The sequence below is a fragment of the Pongo abelii genome, chromosome 11 (assembly GCF_028885655.2).
Source record: "Pongo abelii isolate AG06213 chromosome 11, NHGRI_mPonAbe1-v2.0_pri, whole genome shotgun sequence".
Lineage (NCBI taxonomy): Eukaryota > Metazoa > Chordata > Mammalia > Primates > Hominidae > Pongo > Pongo abelii.
In genome coordinates, this window is record NC_071996.2 from 43089122 (window position 1) to 43107135 (window position 18014).

General features: G+C 34.0%; 1 protein-coding gene across 1 annotated transcript in view; it reads right to left on the reverse strand.

The window, feature by feature from the left end:
• The window catches only part of LRP1B (LDL receptor related protein 1B), a 1899171-nt gene that overhangs the window by 486015 nt on the left and 1395142 nt on the right, over window positions 1-18014 (reverse strand). Inside the window, exons 36-37 of the mRNA XM_024243817.3 lie at window positions 4432-4566; window positions 3723-3852 (exon numbers count right to left, since the gene is read on the reverse strand). Of these exons, the coding sequence (XP_024099585.3) occupies window positions 3723-3852; window positions 4432-4566 (265 nt within the window). The remainder of the gene's footprint in view (window positions 1-3722; window positions 3853-4431; window positions 4567-18014) is intronic.

Here is an 18014-nt window from a genome sequence, read left to right on the forward strand (position 1 = left end):
TATAGACTCCAGAGTCCCTCCAGGAATCAGTCTGAGGCCAAGATTATGTTCAAAACTAAATATTTGCTTGAGCTCTTTCTTCCCCTTTTTGACTGACTATGCTTTCAGGTTCTGAGTTGACTTCTCATTCTAGAATCTCTTTCTGGGATACCTAATGTAAGACATAAATTTTGCCTCCCTGCTTTCTGTCTGTGATTCCTCCTGCTCTGCCCTATTGTTTCTTCCTTGTCAAAGCTCCTCCTATGTTCCCTGGAATTTGTCTCCCCTTTACGCTCATTTCCATCCTCTTTCTTCCAACCAGTTTATTTCCCCTTTGCCTATGAATATGTGCAATATCCCCATACTAAGAGAAAACTTATACTCGACAATCTTCTCAACTTATCTTCTATTTTTCCTCTTTCCCTTCATCACCCAGTTTGCATCAGTTTATTCTGTATATGCTAGCTCCACTTTCTAATTATTCTTTTGTCTACTCTTTATATTTGGCTTCTGTCCTTACTCATCTTCTGAAATTGATAAAAATATGCAATACCGTCCTCATCACCAGTTACATGTTCTGTTCTCTGCTTTTTTATCTGTCCTGATCTCTTTATTGCTGGCACACTGTTCTTCCTTAAACTCTCTTCCCTTGACTTTTACAGTTCAGTAATTTCCAAAGACTCAGAATGGCTGTTTTTGTTGCTGTTGTTGTTGTTGTTCTTTTTTTTTTCTCTCTCCTAGTCATTCTATCCCCTAACTATAAGCATTCTTCATTTTTGTTATTAGACTTCTTTTTTTGGCACTCTCTCTTGGGTAACCTCATACACTATCACAGTTTATTACAGAGCCTGAATTCTGTTGGAATAAGTAAGAAGTGACTTTATATTTATCCAACTGCTGATTCCATGTATGCTTTACTGAGTATTTCCTCTCCAAACTTGGCTGTCTCAGAAAGATCCCATAACTTCCCAGCCAATTACCATTAAATGAACAGTATCATACAGTTAAGATTAATTTTAGAGCACATTCTCTTCCCTCTCTCCAAATTTGACCTGACTCCCTTTGCATTGGGATTTGCAGTGAAAAATGTATAGAATGTTTTTTTTTTCATTTACTGCTATTTTCTCTTTATTTTAGCTTCCCTCTTACATATTTGTCTTGAGCTCTCTCCATTACTTGGCTTGAGGGAAGGGAAAGGACCCTTTTGTCTAATCCACAGGGATGATAAATTACCATTCTTAAAGATTCTTTATGTTAAACAATGTTACAACTTCAATAAACTCACGTCGTAACTCTGATCTTAGCTTCTATATGTTGTTTGAGGCCAAGGGAAGGCTGAGGAGAGAGGGTCCAGGACTGGTTTGGAGTTCACTTGGTAAACTGGAGAAGGCATGACCCTGGCAATTTTTAAAAAATATATAGGAAGCCCTACCAACAATTATATGAACCCAAGTTGTCTTCCAGCCACATCACCTACTCTTCCCTATGTGTACCTCATGTACCTATACTCTTGCTGATGGCTTTTGCTTTGTCACTACCAAATCTTTAATTATTCTATTTCTTCTTCATATAATATATACCTACCCCATCTCAGAAACCTCCTTTTCCTTCCAGCCTCCTCCACAAAGCTTCTACTAATCACTATTATTGCTGCTACCACCCTTATTTTTACTACCTGCTCTAATTATATGGTATCATTTTTGCATTAAACCCAAGATAATTTTATAGTGATCTTATGAAACTCATTACTTCAACATGACATTTGGATATGAGCTTTAAATTTGAGTTTGATCAATTAGTCTTTTATTGTGCCTGAAAATAAGTCTTTACAAAGTGACACTATTCCTTTAACTGAAATGTGTACTTGTTTAAATTTTCAGTTTAAACAGATAACTCACTGTGAATAGAGGCAACATCTTATTCATGCCAGCATACTTCACAGTGTATACAAGTGTCTTTCATATGTACTTGTATTTTGTCAAGATGTATTGAATTGAAGGCTGAGGATGACATGGAGGGATGCTGACATGTCCTAGCTCACAGTGCCTAGCACTCAATAAACGTTAATTGAATAAATTGATAAAAACTAGGGTATATGAAGATTCTTTTGCCTAATGTTCTCAATCAAGCTAGAGACAAGTAGGTATAGTCATATGCTAAGATGGATGTGGAGATATAAGAGGTACTTAAGAAAAAGAAGCTCTGGGATATCAGCTTAAGGGTCTACAATGGATTTGAATAAGAAATGAAAAGGAAATCCACAGATTGACATGTAGCAGCAAGAGGCTTGTTAAATTAAGCTGTATGAATCTATAACAGGGCAGACACAAGAGGTTCTATATAATATAAATGGACTTATTGCAACTATGAAGCAAATAAATTCTTTATTAGAAACAAACTAAACATCCATTTCCAGTGTATCTATGGGATTGCATAGCTTTCAAATTATATTCCTTCTTGCCTTAGAATAATGATTCACAGTCAAGCAATTGGTCAAATTTTCTCTTTTAAGGCTATAATAATTTATTACAGCCAGGCACGGTGGCTCATGCCTTTAAGTCCAACACTGTGATTGCACCACTGCGCTCCAGCCTAGGCAACAGAATGACAGCCTGTCTCAAAAACCAACAAAAACACATATAGCTACCAGGCAAATCAATAAATATTAGTACAAATAATGTATACAATAAAAATACTAGATGCTATGGGGCCATACAACAATCTAAACTATTTTCAAAGTCAAGTAAGGTCAAATAAAATTTAACAAGATAAAAATAGAAGAAGAGCATTGCAGGTAAAAGGAAGAGGTTGGCAAAGGCTGGAAGTGGAATGGAATAAGAAATATTTTAAAAATTAAGAGAAGACCAACAGAGATTGATGGTGAAAGGAAAAAGAGAGTAACAGGAGTTTCAGACTGAAAATTAGTATAGGGTCTGATTAAGAAGGATCATAACAGAGGCTTTGAACTTTACACATAAAGCAATAGAAATTCCTTGAAAGATTTTAAGTAAGCAGATGTATATTAAAAAAAAATCACTCTAGGCTTTGGTGAGTTTAGGAGACAGACTGGGATGTTATTGCAGTATATAAGATAATATCAAATTTAATTAGGGTAAAGATAAAGATAGAGAGTGTTGGATTGCTAATAGATTTATTTAGAAGAAAAACTAAGCATAACTTGGCGGCAGATTAAACTCATTTCAGTTTTATATATGTACAGTTTGGGTACTCATGAAACATCCAAATGAAAATGTCAAAACAGTTAGTTATACTTATTTAGAACTCAAAACAAAACAAAAAAAGAAGTAAAAGGAAGGAGAAGAAAACAAAAGTTTGGGATGAACATGTTTGACAACCATAGACATATGAATGAATATTGAAATTTTAGAAATATTGGAGAGCAAAGAGGGCTATCAAATGGCTATTTTACTAATTCAATAAATAATTGAATACCTAATTATGTAAACAATTCTAAGGAAGAGATTTAAATTGAGAATCTAGAATCATGTGGGTGCCTTTATTTGAATTTACACACACATAAAATAAATCTGTAATAAATGTGACTTCATCAAATATGTACTAAATTATATGAACAAAGTGAATATAAACTTTTTTTTCTGCTTAGGTAAGACATTCTTGATTTTGTCTCAGACATTACAGCTAAAAGTAATTAGTTTTTTTTTTCAATAGAACTTAGAAAACTCACTTAAAACTTGGAAGATATATGTAAATCTTAAAATTACCCTTTCTCTGGGTGCACAGCTATAGATCTTGGTTGATCCAGGCCTTGGGAAATAATTACATAACGGAAAGAACCATTGAGTCTTGCAACTTCAATTAAGTTGAAACCATGATCTGTCCAATATATGTTACCTAGGAGAAATAATAGAGGTGTTTATAATACAGTTTTGAGAGAAAAATGTGTTTGTCATGACTAAAATTAAATTTCTGAGCATTCACATAACTATCAAGAAACCGTTTACTTCCTACATTCTTTTTAAATGTGTTTCCTAAGCAGAAAGCTGCAAATAAACTAATATGCAAATACTTTCAATCCTAATCTCACATATCTCTGGTTTAAACCATATAATGATATATTTACATGGTAAAAGAAGTTGAAACTTCTCCTACCAAGAGAAAAGACCTATTTTAACTTTCTACTGACTTCAGGCAAAAGGGAACTTCTAACACTTTTGTTTACCTGCCTTCTGGAGCTCTCAGGAGATTTGGGCAAAGTTAACACTACATAATCTACTTCTACATAAAAACACTTATCCAAAGTCTCAAAAGCATTAGAAGGAGCGAAGCCAAAAGCAAAAGAGACTATTTACCCCTGTGGCTAGAAGTACAAATAAAAACACTGTTATGAGTTAGAGAAGATTTTTTATGAAGCAGTTTGAGACCCTAACAAAATAGGTGTGAAACAAAAAGATAAAAAGCCGTGGATTATACCAGCAATCCAGTCAACAGCTATCCCTTCCACTCTTCCCAAGCCATTGGTAATGATATCTTCTTTCCAAGTCTGATCTCTTTTAGCTCTGCTAATTTTATTGAAGCCCATGTCTGTCCAGTAGATGGTGTCATTTTCTATGGATAAGACACAGAAAAAAAAATACATACACACACACTGTAAAAGGTATCAATATCGGTGTTAGGATCATATTGCAATAGTATCTTTTAGGATATCATCCTGGGTATGCTAGATTTTTAAGTATTCTTCAGGATAATTTACTAATATAAATAGTAAAAAAAAAAAAAAAAGCATGAAAAGAACATAAAAGAACCTGTATTTCAGTCCAGTGATTTTTGAAGTATTTTTTGAAATATTATAGAAATAATCTATTGCATTATTGTTTTTTATTAGTTTCTCTACTTATTTTAACTCAATAAATCCTTATCCTGCATGAATTTGCAGCTTTGATTCCAAACCATGTTATTTTGGACCACAGTTTTTCTCTTCACAGCTATACCTATGTCTGAATCTCCTATTAAAATGAATACTACTAGGGAAAATCAACTCAACAAAACCTCAAAGTAGAGAGAGGACAGAAAGAAACATAAGAGCATTTCAATTATATCAGGAGTGTTTTAAGCATAAGGCCACTCAGAAAGTACAAAGTCTTAAAAATGCCTTATAATCCGATTATTCCTTCTAAGGTACGAGTTTCTCAAATGTCAACTACAAGACCCTTACATTATTTTTCAAACTCTCATTGTCCATATGGGCTTCAGAATACTTGAAGAATAGTTCTGTGTGATCACAGAGTCTTTAAATAAGAGTACTTTTTGAATACTTGAATGAAAAATGTGACTAAAGACTATAAATGAAATATATGTGCATGCATATGCATAAAGGGTAGTAATTATAGACCAATGATTTTAAACACAGCCACCAGAAAGACACTGGGGACGAATCATTAAATAATAAATTTGCCAGCAACTAAGTAAGTTTTTGTGTTGTGACCTACGTGGCCATTTGAAGAACAAATCCTTTAAGACCAATAAAATTTCCCTCTGGCACACTGATAGACTATGGAAATAAAGAAAATGCAATTAGTATAATAAAGCCATTTATCAGCAAGCTTTGAGGTTCTGTTTCAAATGAAATAGTCTTTACTTTTACTAGTTCAGAAAAGATTCCAAATAGTCCCCGTTCTCAGCAATGGTTAAGTCAGACACACAATTGTTTCCAGCAGAGCAGAGATACCCTATCCAAATATATGTCTGGAAAGCAAGGATTTGTTTGATTTTCTCATTTTGTAAAAACATCAATTAACATTTTTTCATTATTGTACCAGGGAATCAATCAACAAAAATAAATCCTATTTTTGCATAAATATTAAGCATTGTATGTTGAGTCTAATTTTCTTCCCTAAACATTAGACTCATATGTCCAACTGTCTCCTTTGTTTCTCTGCTTGTTTGTAGATAAGGCAATCTTGACGTACAATGGACAAATTCTGAATGAAACATGCTTCTGTTGAAGTCTTCTGCCTGACAACTCCCCTTTCCATGGTGGTGTGATAGTTGGCACCTCCATCCTCTGTTTCTTAGACTAAAAGCATAGGGATTGTCCTGATTATGCTTGCACATGCACTGCTTCCAATCAATCACAAGACACTCTCATATTTAATCCATTACCAAGTATTTTTTGTTCACTTTTTTCTTCTTTCAGAAAACATCCATTATCCAACCACCTCACAACGTCTACCACTTATGTCGTAACTAAACCAATAACCACTATCGCCTGAAGTCTTGCAACAGCCTTCTAATTGGTTGCCTAGCTACCACTTTTGCTCCTGTACTTCCCCTTCCACATGAGTCTTGCTTTGCCACTTAGAAAAGTATAGCTACAGATATACTTTTAAAATATAAATAAGTTAGAATGGAGAAATTCCAACAGGAAAAAAAAATGTAAATAAGAATTTCTCCCCGCTCTCTCGCACCAAACTCTCTAGTCACTTCCCATCTCATCCAATGTAAAATTAAAGTTCCTTCTCATGAGTTTCATGATCTACCAACTACCTCCGACCCTCCCTCACCTAATTTCCTTCCACTCTTCTCCTCACTTACCCATCTCTAGTAATAGATCTTCCTGTTCCTAAAAGAAAATATTCTTCAGTAAAAGAGTCTTCACATAATTTTTTTCTTTTTGTCTTGAATGTTTTTCCCCAAGATAACTCAGCTGTCTTAGCTCAAATATCCCCTTCTTATTGAAACTTTCCTGCCTATTCTATAAAAATCATCCTTTTACCATCCTCTATTCTCTCTCACCAAAACGCATTTTCCTCCATAGCACTTATCATTATCAAACACATTATATATTTGTTGGTTTGTTTGTTGAGTGTCTCTTTTGTCTCACAGAATGTAATTTCTTTGAGGGCTGGGACTTTATTTCATTTGCTGTTTTATCCCTGCTTATCTGGAATACTTTCTGGCACATAATAAGCTCAAAGTAAGCACTTAGTGAGTAATGAGGTAATGTGATATGCTGAATAAAGACTGGTTGGGAGGCAGATACAAAGAAAACACATCTCTTGCCATAAAAATGCTTATTAGCTCATTAAGGAACAGAAGGTATACACATGAAGAAATGGCTAACAACCAGAAATTGTGTAAGATGAGCAGCATGTAAGCCATACAAGGAAGTATTTTTGCAAGAATTCAAAGAAGAAAATCAGGACAATCTTTACAATAAAAAAAAGGTAACACTTCATTTCATATTACTTTCTAATACCTTTGTCAGTGCTGCAAAATTTTAGTCAATATATAATCATAAATCATTGCTTCCCATATACACCACAACGTCTTGAACGTACCTTTGTCATATTGAACTGAAATTGCATTTTTGCATTTCTTCCTAGAACTAGACCATTAAATATTTCATGGATAAGGACTGCATCTGACCCAACTTTTCTCAATATAGTCACATGTACTCTAGATAGCTTGTAATACTGAGGCTATCTCTAAATGGTCAAGACTATGAGATCACAGCATTGAGGAACTAACACATGTTCTTGTACCCTTTCTATTAGGTACATTTGGGAAATTGGTGAGTAAATTAATCATGTGATGATGCATTAAGGAGAACCAAGAGTATAGAAGAATTAAATCACACATTGATACCCAAATCCCTTTTCCTTATCAATTTTTTCACATATATGTTATATACCCACACAAACACACACTAGACCAAATGTTTGCTAAGATAGGAAAACATGTTTTCTAATATCTCGGAATATCTGCAAACTAAACACAAAGTAGGTAAAGAATGTTTTAATTAGGAAAAGAATCAAGTTGAAAGAGGATAACATTTTACAGCAAATTGTAAAGATACAAAATGGAGATAGATGCAAAGATAGAAAGAGAAGATTTTCAGAACTGTGTCCTGATACTTATTTCCAAATATATTTCTTAACTTTAATTACCTCCATTCAATAGATACTTATGGAATTCTTAGTTTGTGCCAAGAATTATTGTAGGCATAAAATATGGTGGTGATCATAACAGACACTATCTCTATAATCATGTAGTTTACATCCTAGAGTAAAATTAAAAATAAACCATCTTAAGACATATGGTAATTTGGTAATGTGTAATATAATTACAGGATTGGAAAATAGAATTTGTAATTTAAGATAATAACAATTATAATTATGTCTCTACAGATATAATAAGACAAATATGAGTCTTTGAAGACATTTTCAAGAATTACCATATAAGGAAATCGGCAGCCAGCTATTGTGCATTATAATTATAATTAAAGTCAGAATTAAAGGGAAAACCATATATTGCTATAATGATATTTATCTGTAAAACAAGGGAAAGACCTTTTGACAATGAGAAATATTACACTTTTTAGTTGAGAGAAAAGTTTTCCCTGGGTATTTAGAGACTAAATCATGCAGGGTTCTGTCTGATTATAAGAAAAGGGAAATAAAAGTGTTTTAAAGATATTTCACCCTTGTCTGTATTCTTATGACTAATTAACAAACACCTGTTGACCACCTTTTGTGAAAACACTCTACGTTATTATGGGCTTTTAGATCCTAGATAATTCAGAGTTATGTTTTCTGGCCTAAATGTACATTCTATTTCAGAAAACAGCATAAATATATAAAAATATGCCAGGTAAAATATAATATATAAGCTTACCATGATGCTCTGTCCTAAAATAATCACCAGCACACTAGGAAGATATAATAACAGGGTAGAAAACAAGGAGTCTAGGGCTGGATTCTTACCACTGTTCTGCATTTATCATGAACATTTCACAAAGTTGCTTCTTCTTCAGGCCCCATTTTCCTCATATATACGAATAAAAATATAAATATATGCATGTAAAAAGTACATCTATGTATTTAAATAACAGAAGGCAGAATTTAGATAAGCTTTAGGATCTCTTCTGGCTATGATCTTCTAATGCTTTTATTTTTCGCTTGCACATAAAGGGAATACAATATCTCAATGTATGGTCCAATTTTAGCTGTTATGAAGATCTTCCTTTTCCCCTGTAATTTTTGTTCACTTTAATTAGCTCTGTTTGTCTGATTCTAAAAATGATAAAGCATATGATTTTTCCCAGAACATGCTACTCCTGGCTTTTATGCCACATTTCTTTTTAAACTACAGGACTTTACATTTATCCTATTAAATGTCAGCCTGTTAAATGGGATCATGGATCCTGCCTGTTGACATTTAAAAAAATCATATGTTATACAATGAAACTTTTTTGTGATATCCACAAATTTGATATGTAGGTTTTCTTCATCTTGATTCAAGCTAGTGATAAATGTGTTGAATTGGATCAAAGATGTACTTTTTTTTTTTTTTTTTTTTTTGAGAAGGAGTTTCGCTCTGTCGCCCAGGAGCAGTGGTGCGATCTTGGCTCACTGCAAGCTCCGCCTCCCAGGTTCATGCCATTCTCCTGCCTCAGCCTCCCGAGTAGCTGGGACGACAGGCACCCACCACCACACCCGGCTAATTTTTTTGTGTGTTTTTAGTAAAAACGGGGTTGCACCGTGTTAGCCAGGATGGTCTCGATCTCCTGACCTCATGATCCGCCCTCCTTGGCTTTTGACATACTGTGGGAGACTTCCCTCTGAGGCAAATTGTTTTTCCTTTTTGTCATGCCTTAGTAATTTATAATGTATATATATTTAAGTATATAAATCTTAAGTGTACAGTTTGATGAACTTTTACATATGGAACACAACCATGTAACCACTACCTTGATCAAAATATAGATCACTGATAGCATCACACAGGCTCCTCTGTGTCTTCTGGGAGTATCTCTTCTCTTCCCCAGTGGGCAGCCGCTATTTTGACTTCTACTACCTTAGATTAGTTTTCTTTAAAATGTTTTGATAAATGGCAAATTACAGTATGTACTCTTTGGCCTGTTCTTTCATTCAAAATTATGACCATTAGATTCATCTTTTCTGTTGAAAGTATCTTCCTTTTCCATGGTGTGAAAATGCCACAAATTATTTATCCATTTTGAACATTTAGGTTATGTTCAATTTCTGTCTGTTATAACTAATGCTATGAAAATTCTTTATTTTCCATGTCTTGGAAGAGACATACACTGTCATTTCTACTGGATATCTACCCGGAGGTAGAATTGCTGAGATATATGAGCGGCACCTTTAGTAGACAGGGTTTATTTTAATGCATTAATTATCTCAATGCTCTCCTAATTAAGAATCTAGAATCTATACTTTTTTCAACTATTGTTGAACTCTACCATCCCCTTCATATCTGGCTAATTCAACCATTAATACCACTTAGTACAGTTGGACAGGCCAGAAATTCTGAATATTCTCTTATTTTCAGAAACTAGTTCAACATGCTTATCTACCTTGGCTGATAGTGCTCACTTTACCAGATAAGGGGCAAATGAGCAGCTTCAACTAAGCAATGACTTTAGAATGTAAAGCTTCCCTTTACTGTTTAATAATAAGTTGTTTATTAGTAATAAAAGCAAGATAAACTATTATTAAATAGTAAAGGGGGCCGGGCGCAGTGGCTCACGCCTGTAATCCCAGCACTTTGGGAGGCTGAGGCAGGAGGATCATGAGGTCAGGAGATCAAAGCCATCCTGGCTAACACAGTGCAACCCCGTCTCTACTAAAAATACAAAAAATTAGCCGGGCATGGTGGCGGGCGCCTGTAGTCCCAGCTACTCGGGAGGCTGAGACAGGAGAATGGTGTGAACCCGGGAGGCGGTGGTTGCAGTGAGCCGAGATCGCACCACTGCACTCCAGCCTGGGTGACAGCGAGACTCTGTCTCAAAAAATAAATAAATAAAATAAAATAAAATAGTAAAGGGAAGTTTATTATTTCATCTTCTTCATCAATGCTGAGAGCGTTTAAGAGAGGAAAATCCCAAGATACTTGCTTTTTTGATGAGTCTTTTATAAATATTACGTGTATAAAAGGTGTATATTTTGGGTCAGTTCTCATGAATTGTCAAGCTTTAGTCCTTTGGTCTGAGAATCTGGGAGGAAAAATAAATATGACAAACAACCACAACTCTGGTAAAAATAGTTATATCCAACCTTAACTTTGGGAACATCAAAAAGTTGTAAACATCCCTAGCTCATCTTCTTCTTATTATTATTCAAATAGTAGCAAGTGCAACATGGGCAAGGAAAAAATTTTGAAGATGAAAAAGACTTTGAGAATTATTGACTATTAAATTAAGAGGAGTCATAAAGAAAGTTAAAGAAAGAAAGTGAGGAGAAGGGAAGGGAAGGGAAGGGAAGGGAACACATTTCTCCATTTTTATCATTGTCATAGCCATATCCATATGCTAACATAATTTAAAAGGGAATACTAGGGATATGAGAAGAGTGAGATGAACTAAGGAGCTTTGAAAAAGATTTTTCTTAAAATTCTGTAACTGTGGATTGAGGGAGAAGGTTCTTACATTAATATTATCTCTTGTTGATATATGGCCAATAATTTGAAACCAGTTTTATCTGCACTAAGTATAAATGTGGCTTTATTCTAGATCTAGCACCTAACTTGAGAATAACTATTGGATAGCAAAAAGTGTGTTAGCATAGTTGGTAAGGCTACTAATATTAGAAGTTAGCTCCACAATTTATTAAAGATGAATCTTATTACAGACTTTTTTTTACCTTTAAAAACAAAACAAGAAGGAGAACAACAACTAAACAACCTTCTGCCATAAACAATTCCTTCCAGGAGGGTCTGAGCTTGGTTGTTAGATCTGGTAATGAGGACTGATTCTTGTACATAGTTCTTAAAATGATAATTTGGTGAATGAGGTCATGGAAGATCAGAATCTGGTTGACATCTAGGAGACTTACTCTCCCTAGGTTTATTAGCTAAGAAAATTGTGCAAATCTTGCAGATAAACGGTTTCTTTCGTAATAAGTTCTGGGGTAATCTTTTCTTAGAGTTTATATAAAATTCATTAAGAAGCTCAAGTTTGTCTGGGCACAGTGGCTCAAGCCTGCAATCCCAGTGCTTTGGAAGGCCAAGAAGGGAGGATTGCTTGAAACCAGGAGTTTGAGACAAGCCTGGGCAACACAGCAATACTTCATCTCTATAAAAAAAAATAATAATTTTTTAAAAGAACCTCAAATTAGATATACCAAACAAAAAATAATTTAAGGATAGTTCCAATTTATGAACAATAAAATTTACAAGTTTATGTTTAGCTTATCTAATTTATTTACTTCCATTTTATTGAATCTATTAAACTCTATTCCATATTTTAAAAATAAAGACAATAGTGCTCCATCCCAAAATTATGTGTTAACTTGTGAAAAATTCTATATAAAGTGTGTTTCAATTTCTTTTTTTGTTTGTTTGTTTTATTATTATTATTATTATTATACTTTAGGTTTTATGGTACATGTGCGCAATGTGCAGGTAAGTTACATATGTATACATGTGCCATGCTGGTGCGCTGCACCCACCAACTCGTCATCTAGCATTAGGTATATCTCCCAATGCTATCCCTCCCCCCTCCCCCCACCCCGCAACAGTCCCCGAAGTGTGATGTTCCCCTTCCTGTGTCCATGTGTTCTCATTGTTCAATTTCTTGATAAACTTCAGATTTGGGTTCTACAGGACGTAGCTATTATATGTGACTATTACACTATTTTCAGTTAATGTAGTCTTTATTCCCTTGTAGAGAAAGATGCTGGAATTTTGTTGTTGTGGGATCTTTGACTTTTGTTTGCTATATAGAAAAAAAGCTTATGGCTGTAGGAAGTCAATATAAAGTCATAGTACTGATGCTTATACAGAATCTTGACTTGTTTTAATTATCGAGATTGAAAAAAATAATATTCCTCTCCCTGCCACCCCACAACTACCAACTTTTACTTAGATTTTAATTATTTACTATCACTTCCAGCTGGTTGCACATACATTTCTTCTTTCGAGGTCAGAAATATAAGCATTCTTCATATTTTTTTACTGTCATTTATCCTCAGTGAACTTAATAGGTAGGCCCGGGAATATAATTTTTGCCACATTTACAAATACTGCCTTAAGGCCACGTAATGCATTAATACCTCTAATTTATCTAACATAATGATTTCTTTGGGGAACTAAAATCTTTCATATTTTCTTAAGCAACCTGTTTTTCTATTCTAAAATTTTGAGAAATATAACAGTTAACACTAATCCAAACCACCATCTTCTACCTTTTCCAAAATTACTCTTTTAAAGATATTTTTGGAGGGAGGAAGCTTTCTCGTATCACTTCTACATTTTTCTATCATCATGTTTCTTGACACAATATTTTGTTCCTGTTCTGCGCCATTTCAACACAGATATCAAGACCAGACCTTTTTTTTCATTCACTTCTCACTCTCCCACCCATATTGATATATAAAATCACTCATATAAACATGAAATACAAACAGTGAAATAGAATTTCTGGAAACATGTCATAAGGACATTTATTATAATAGCGTAAAAACTCCAAACTGAAAATTAGCTATCTTTATTTTAAAAGGTGTTCTGGGAACATCACACACCGGGGCCTGTCATGGGGTGAGGGGAGGGGGGAGGGATAGCATTAGGAGATATACCTAATGTAAATGACAAGTTAATGGGTACAGCACACCAACATGGCATATGTGTAGGTACATACGTAACAAACCTGCATGTTGTGCACATGTACCCTAGAACTTAAAGTATTATAAAAATAAAAATAAATAAAGTAAAATAAAAAAGGTGTTCTGAGCACGCCTGCCACTGGGGTTCAGTGGCAGTTTCATGTCATGTCCCAGCCTCACATCATCTCCTTGACTCTTCCCTCTTCTTCTTCATCTCAATTTATCATTTCTCCCCTTTCTGATTAGCCATTTTCCAAAGAAAAACTCTTTCTAGCCATTGCCCTTAACCTTGGCAACTAGCTTGCATTTGCGTAGTTTAAATTCAGTAGTTCTCAAATGGCTACCCATTAGAATTGCTTGAGGAATGTTTTAAAATACCAAAGAGGCAGCCACAACTCAGAGAATTAAAACTACTTAGTCATGAGTAGGGTGCAGGCGGGGAATTACTAGTTAACTCATTAAAGGTACAGACAGGAAGAAAACCACCTTTATTTAACCGGGCCAATAATCTTGTGAAGGAGATTTCAATTATGAAATGCTATACAGCCCCTCGTCCCCTTACAATACCATTGCTATCCCATTTGCTATTAGTGGTTCACTACTGAAGAGATTTTCAGTGACAGAGAGGTTGACTTGGTCTTCTATGGGAAGATATCAGATTTGGGGCTAGTTTTTTCTCCAGTTGAGGGAAGTCTTTAACTTGCTTAAAAAAATAAATAAATAAATACAATAAAAGTTAAATCTCATCAGTTGATTCTGATATATTATGGGCACCAGATCTCTTAGAAATCACTGCTGTTCAATCTATGCATGAATCAAGCCAAAGCACAAGGCAGCTCATCGAGAGATTACTTTGTTTCATTCTCCTCCACTCCCGACAAGCTGGCTACATTCCTGTTTGCATGGCAATTGAAAAACGTGGAAGTGATATGACAAAGCTTCCTCCTTCCAAACATATATAAAAGAAGGTGACTTTTGAAAGGTCATACCTTTGGCATGTGACAAATATATGGTTCATATGTGTCATATGCCATAGATACGTAATCCTTGATTTTCTTCTTTTAAATTATATAGATATTGTGAGCCCTGAAGTTGGTCATACCTCCCTCTTTGCACTAGTTATTATAATAAAAATAATACACTTACTTTTAACTTTTAGCAAAATATACAAGTGTAATATGTGCATTTTATCTCTAGTTTTATCTTATTTTTTTCTTATTTTTCTTGTGTGTTCATTTCTTCACATATTAATTGTTCATCTTGCATTTTCCTCATTTTTGGACACTACATAGAAAAATTTTTGGAACAAGATTAGGTACATATTTTTCAAATATATCAAATCATATGGATAAGTGACTTCAAAGTCACTCTAGAGAATGGCTAGGATACAAAGAAAATCCAAGACAATGTAATAAAATCTTGGCTGCTACTCTTTTATTTCTCATCTTTTAAAAATTTTTATCTGTGTGTATATTAAATCATATTTAATACAGTAATAAGATATATGATTTATAAGTAAATAGTAATAAACCTGTATTTTAGGCGAAATCTCTTTTTGAATAGATTGTGCAATGAATTAAGAAAGGCTTAATACTACTGATGAAGCTGCAACATTCCGACCACTTTCACAATATAACACACAAAACAAACATATTTTTATGGCACAATAATTTACTGTAGAAGATTGCTTGTGACAGGAGGGACAGGCCTAAAATCGCAGACCAATTCATGCTGTGCCTTTCTTCCCTGAGGATCAATGTCTCCACACATATATCACCCATTTTTGGCATACAACTGAGCCATCTAATGCTGGTGAAACCTCTGGAGAAGGCTATGAAAGTTCTAGGAATTCAGACGAAAGCAAGGTCAGTGAAGGACATCAGGCATTACTTCATGGAGGAAGTGAAGCTTTTCCTAATACTTGAAGACTGGGTAGCATTTGGATTAGATAAGATGTGCAAGAATAATTTACTGAAACCAAGTTCAGATAAAGGACCAATTTACTAAATGTAGTCAATTTCAGAATAGCAGGAGGGGACAACAAAATCATTCCAGCCAGAGTGATGAGCATAAACTATGATGACAGCCAGTTCAGAATCCATCTAGTGCCTCGGTACAAATAGGAAGTAAGTTGAACTTTCTATTCTTTTCAATTTTTGAAAGCATTCCTTCAAACACTTTACAGACTAATAAAGACCCAGATTCTTGATACTCCATATTAAAAGGGATTCAATAATAAAGAGCTAACAAATTACATTTGTTTCTTTCATTTTGACAAAGGCAAATCAACACAAACGCTAATGGGCAATTTTCTTACAGTAACAAACCACTAAGAACTCCATCTTTGTAAGTAAATAAAATGAAATCTGCAGACTTCAAAGATTTTAGATATCTTAATCCCTTTCAGGTACAATGTTATGAAACCTTAGATAATGTACATTCTCTTTTAAATTACTATTTTATCAAATAAAAAACATATGCTTGTCTAGCTTTTGTGTCCTGAATGGAATTTGCATTAAACATTACTTACCATAAAAAAAAAAAATCCATTTCCTGGTTTTGAACTCTTTCCTCTCAAGGTAATGAAAAGAATCTTTCACATTTTCTTAAGCAATAACTGTTTTTAGTCTTCAAAGCAATTGCACTGTGCTGTTTGTCACATACATTAAGTTAGTTCTTGCAGCCCTATTGTGGCTAACTTTGACTTTCAGGTAACACCTGAGAACTAAAATGTGCTGTCACCTTCTAGTCTTCTTCAGATTAGAAAAGGACCAATAACAACTCCAAGGAGAAATTTTTTTTTATTTTATTTTGTTTTAGCTTCACAAAGGTAAGCTGCAAAATTGAGACAGCATGTTGCATAAATATATCTTCAGGGGACCAGCAACCCATTTCAGAAAACACCACCATTCCATTTCACTTTTATTTTTGAATAAGAAAAAGGCAGAAATCTTGTTCCTCAAATGTTCTGTTTCTAAACTATGCCTCAATTTAGTAAATCAGACAAAGAAGTAATATATACTTTAAAAATAGAGGCCTTCTCAACAAATATGTTTGAATTTTTTTCCATCATCATCCCTGGGGAAAAAAATAACTTGCTTAAAAGGTTTAATGAATAGAGGGATGTAGCATAATGACTAAAGCCTTAGACATTGAGTTCTGATATCTTGAGTTAAAAATCACAGCCCTGCTACATCGTGGCTCTGTGATATGGGCAAGTTACTTAACCTTTCTTTTTGGTGTCTGAATAAAATGGAAGTAATAGAATTGTGAAGATTAAATGAATCCATCTGTGTTAAATATCTAGCATTTAATAAGTATAACAAATATCAACTATCAGAAACTTTAAAATATAAAGTATATAACAAAATAAGATATATAGATACAAATAAATTTAGTAATTTCTTACATCTTTGAAGTTTTAATTTGGTTTAACATAATATTGTCTTTATGCATTTAAAACTGAAAAGAAAATATATTGGTATTTTCTTTGCAAAAAAAAATAAAAAGAGAAGAATCTAATTTTAATTTACCTCATCCAAAGAAATAAATTCAGAAATAGAAAATTACGTAAAAATATTCAGACACTGCTATATGTTTCAACATCATTGTTCTTGATTTTTTAAACTAAAAGTTAACATTGATTTGGATGCACAGAGGCACCCCATATTTTTAGAAAGGTAAAGTTAAGTTTACTGTTAACAGTTACTACCATCACAGATAATTTGCTCTAAAAATTGCTAGAAATTGCCGATGCTTACTGGATAATGGCTAGCCAAATTCACAGGTGACACACAGATATATGAGTCTTATAATATGATTATTTCCCAACATGACTTTACTGTTATTGAATCACAGCTATTATAATAAACTACAATACATAAATGTGCTATGCTTGGACTTTCAGGAAAAAAAAATACACAATGATTCTTTTTATGAACAAATTCCTGCTTAAAAAAAATTGTTTTAATGCAAATCAATACTTTTTATTGAAGGCCATGTGTATTAAAGGAGACACATAAGTGACCAAGCAGCCTCCTTCAATCTTCCCAAAGACTCAATCACCCTCTCGTAAGTATTTGGTAGCAATTCACGTTACTTATCATTTTATAGTAGGTTGCAGTTGCTTCTCAACCTATATTGGGAGTACACTGATAGAAAGCTTCATATCCTCTTCATAGTTAGCTACTTAGAAGACAGTGCAACATTTCAGATATACATATACAGAAGCTAGATGAACGAATGATCATGCATGACTGCATTATTACAATAAAAAAGTTCAGATTCCACATGTCACTAAATGAACCTATCAGAGCTGCCCTGAATCTTCTCATTTACCTGTGCTTGCTCTCAACTGATGGAAGGAACATACTCCCCTTCATGCAAACTAAAGACCTGAGAGTTATCCTTGATTCCTTCTTCGTCCTTATT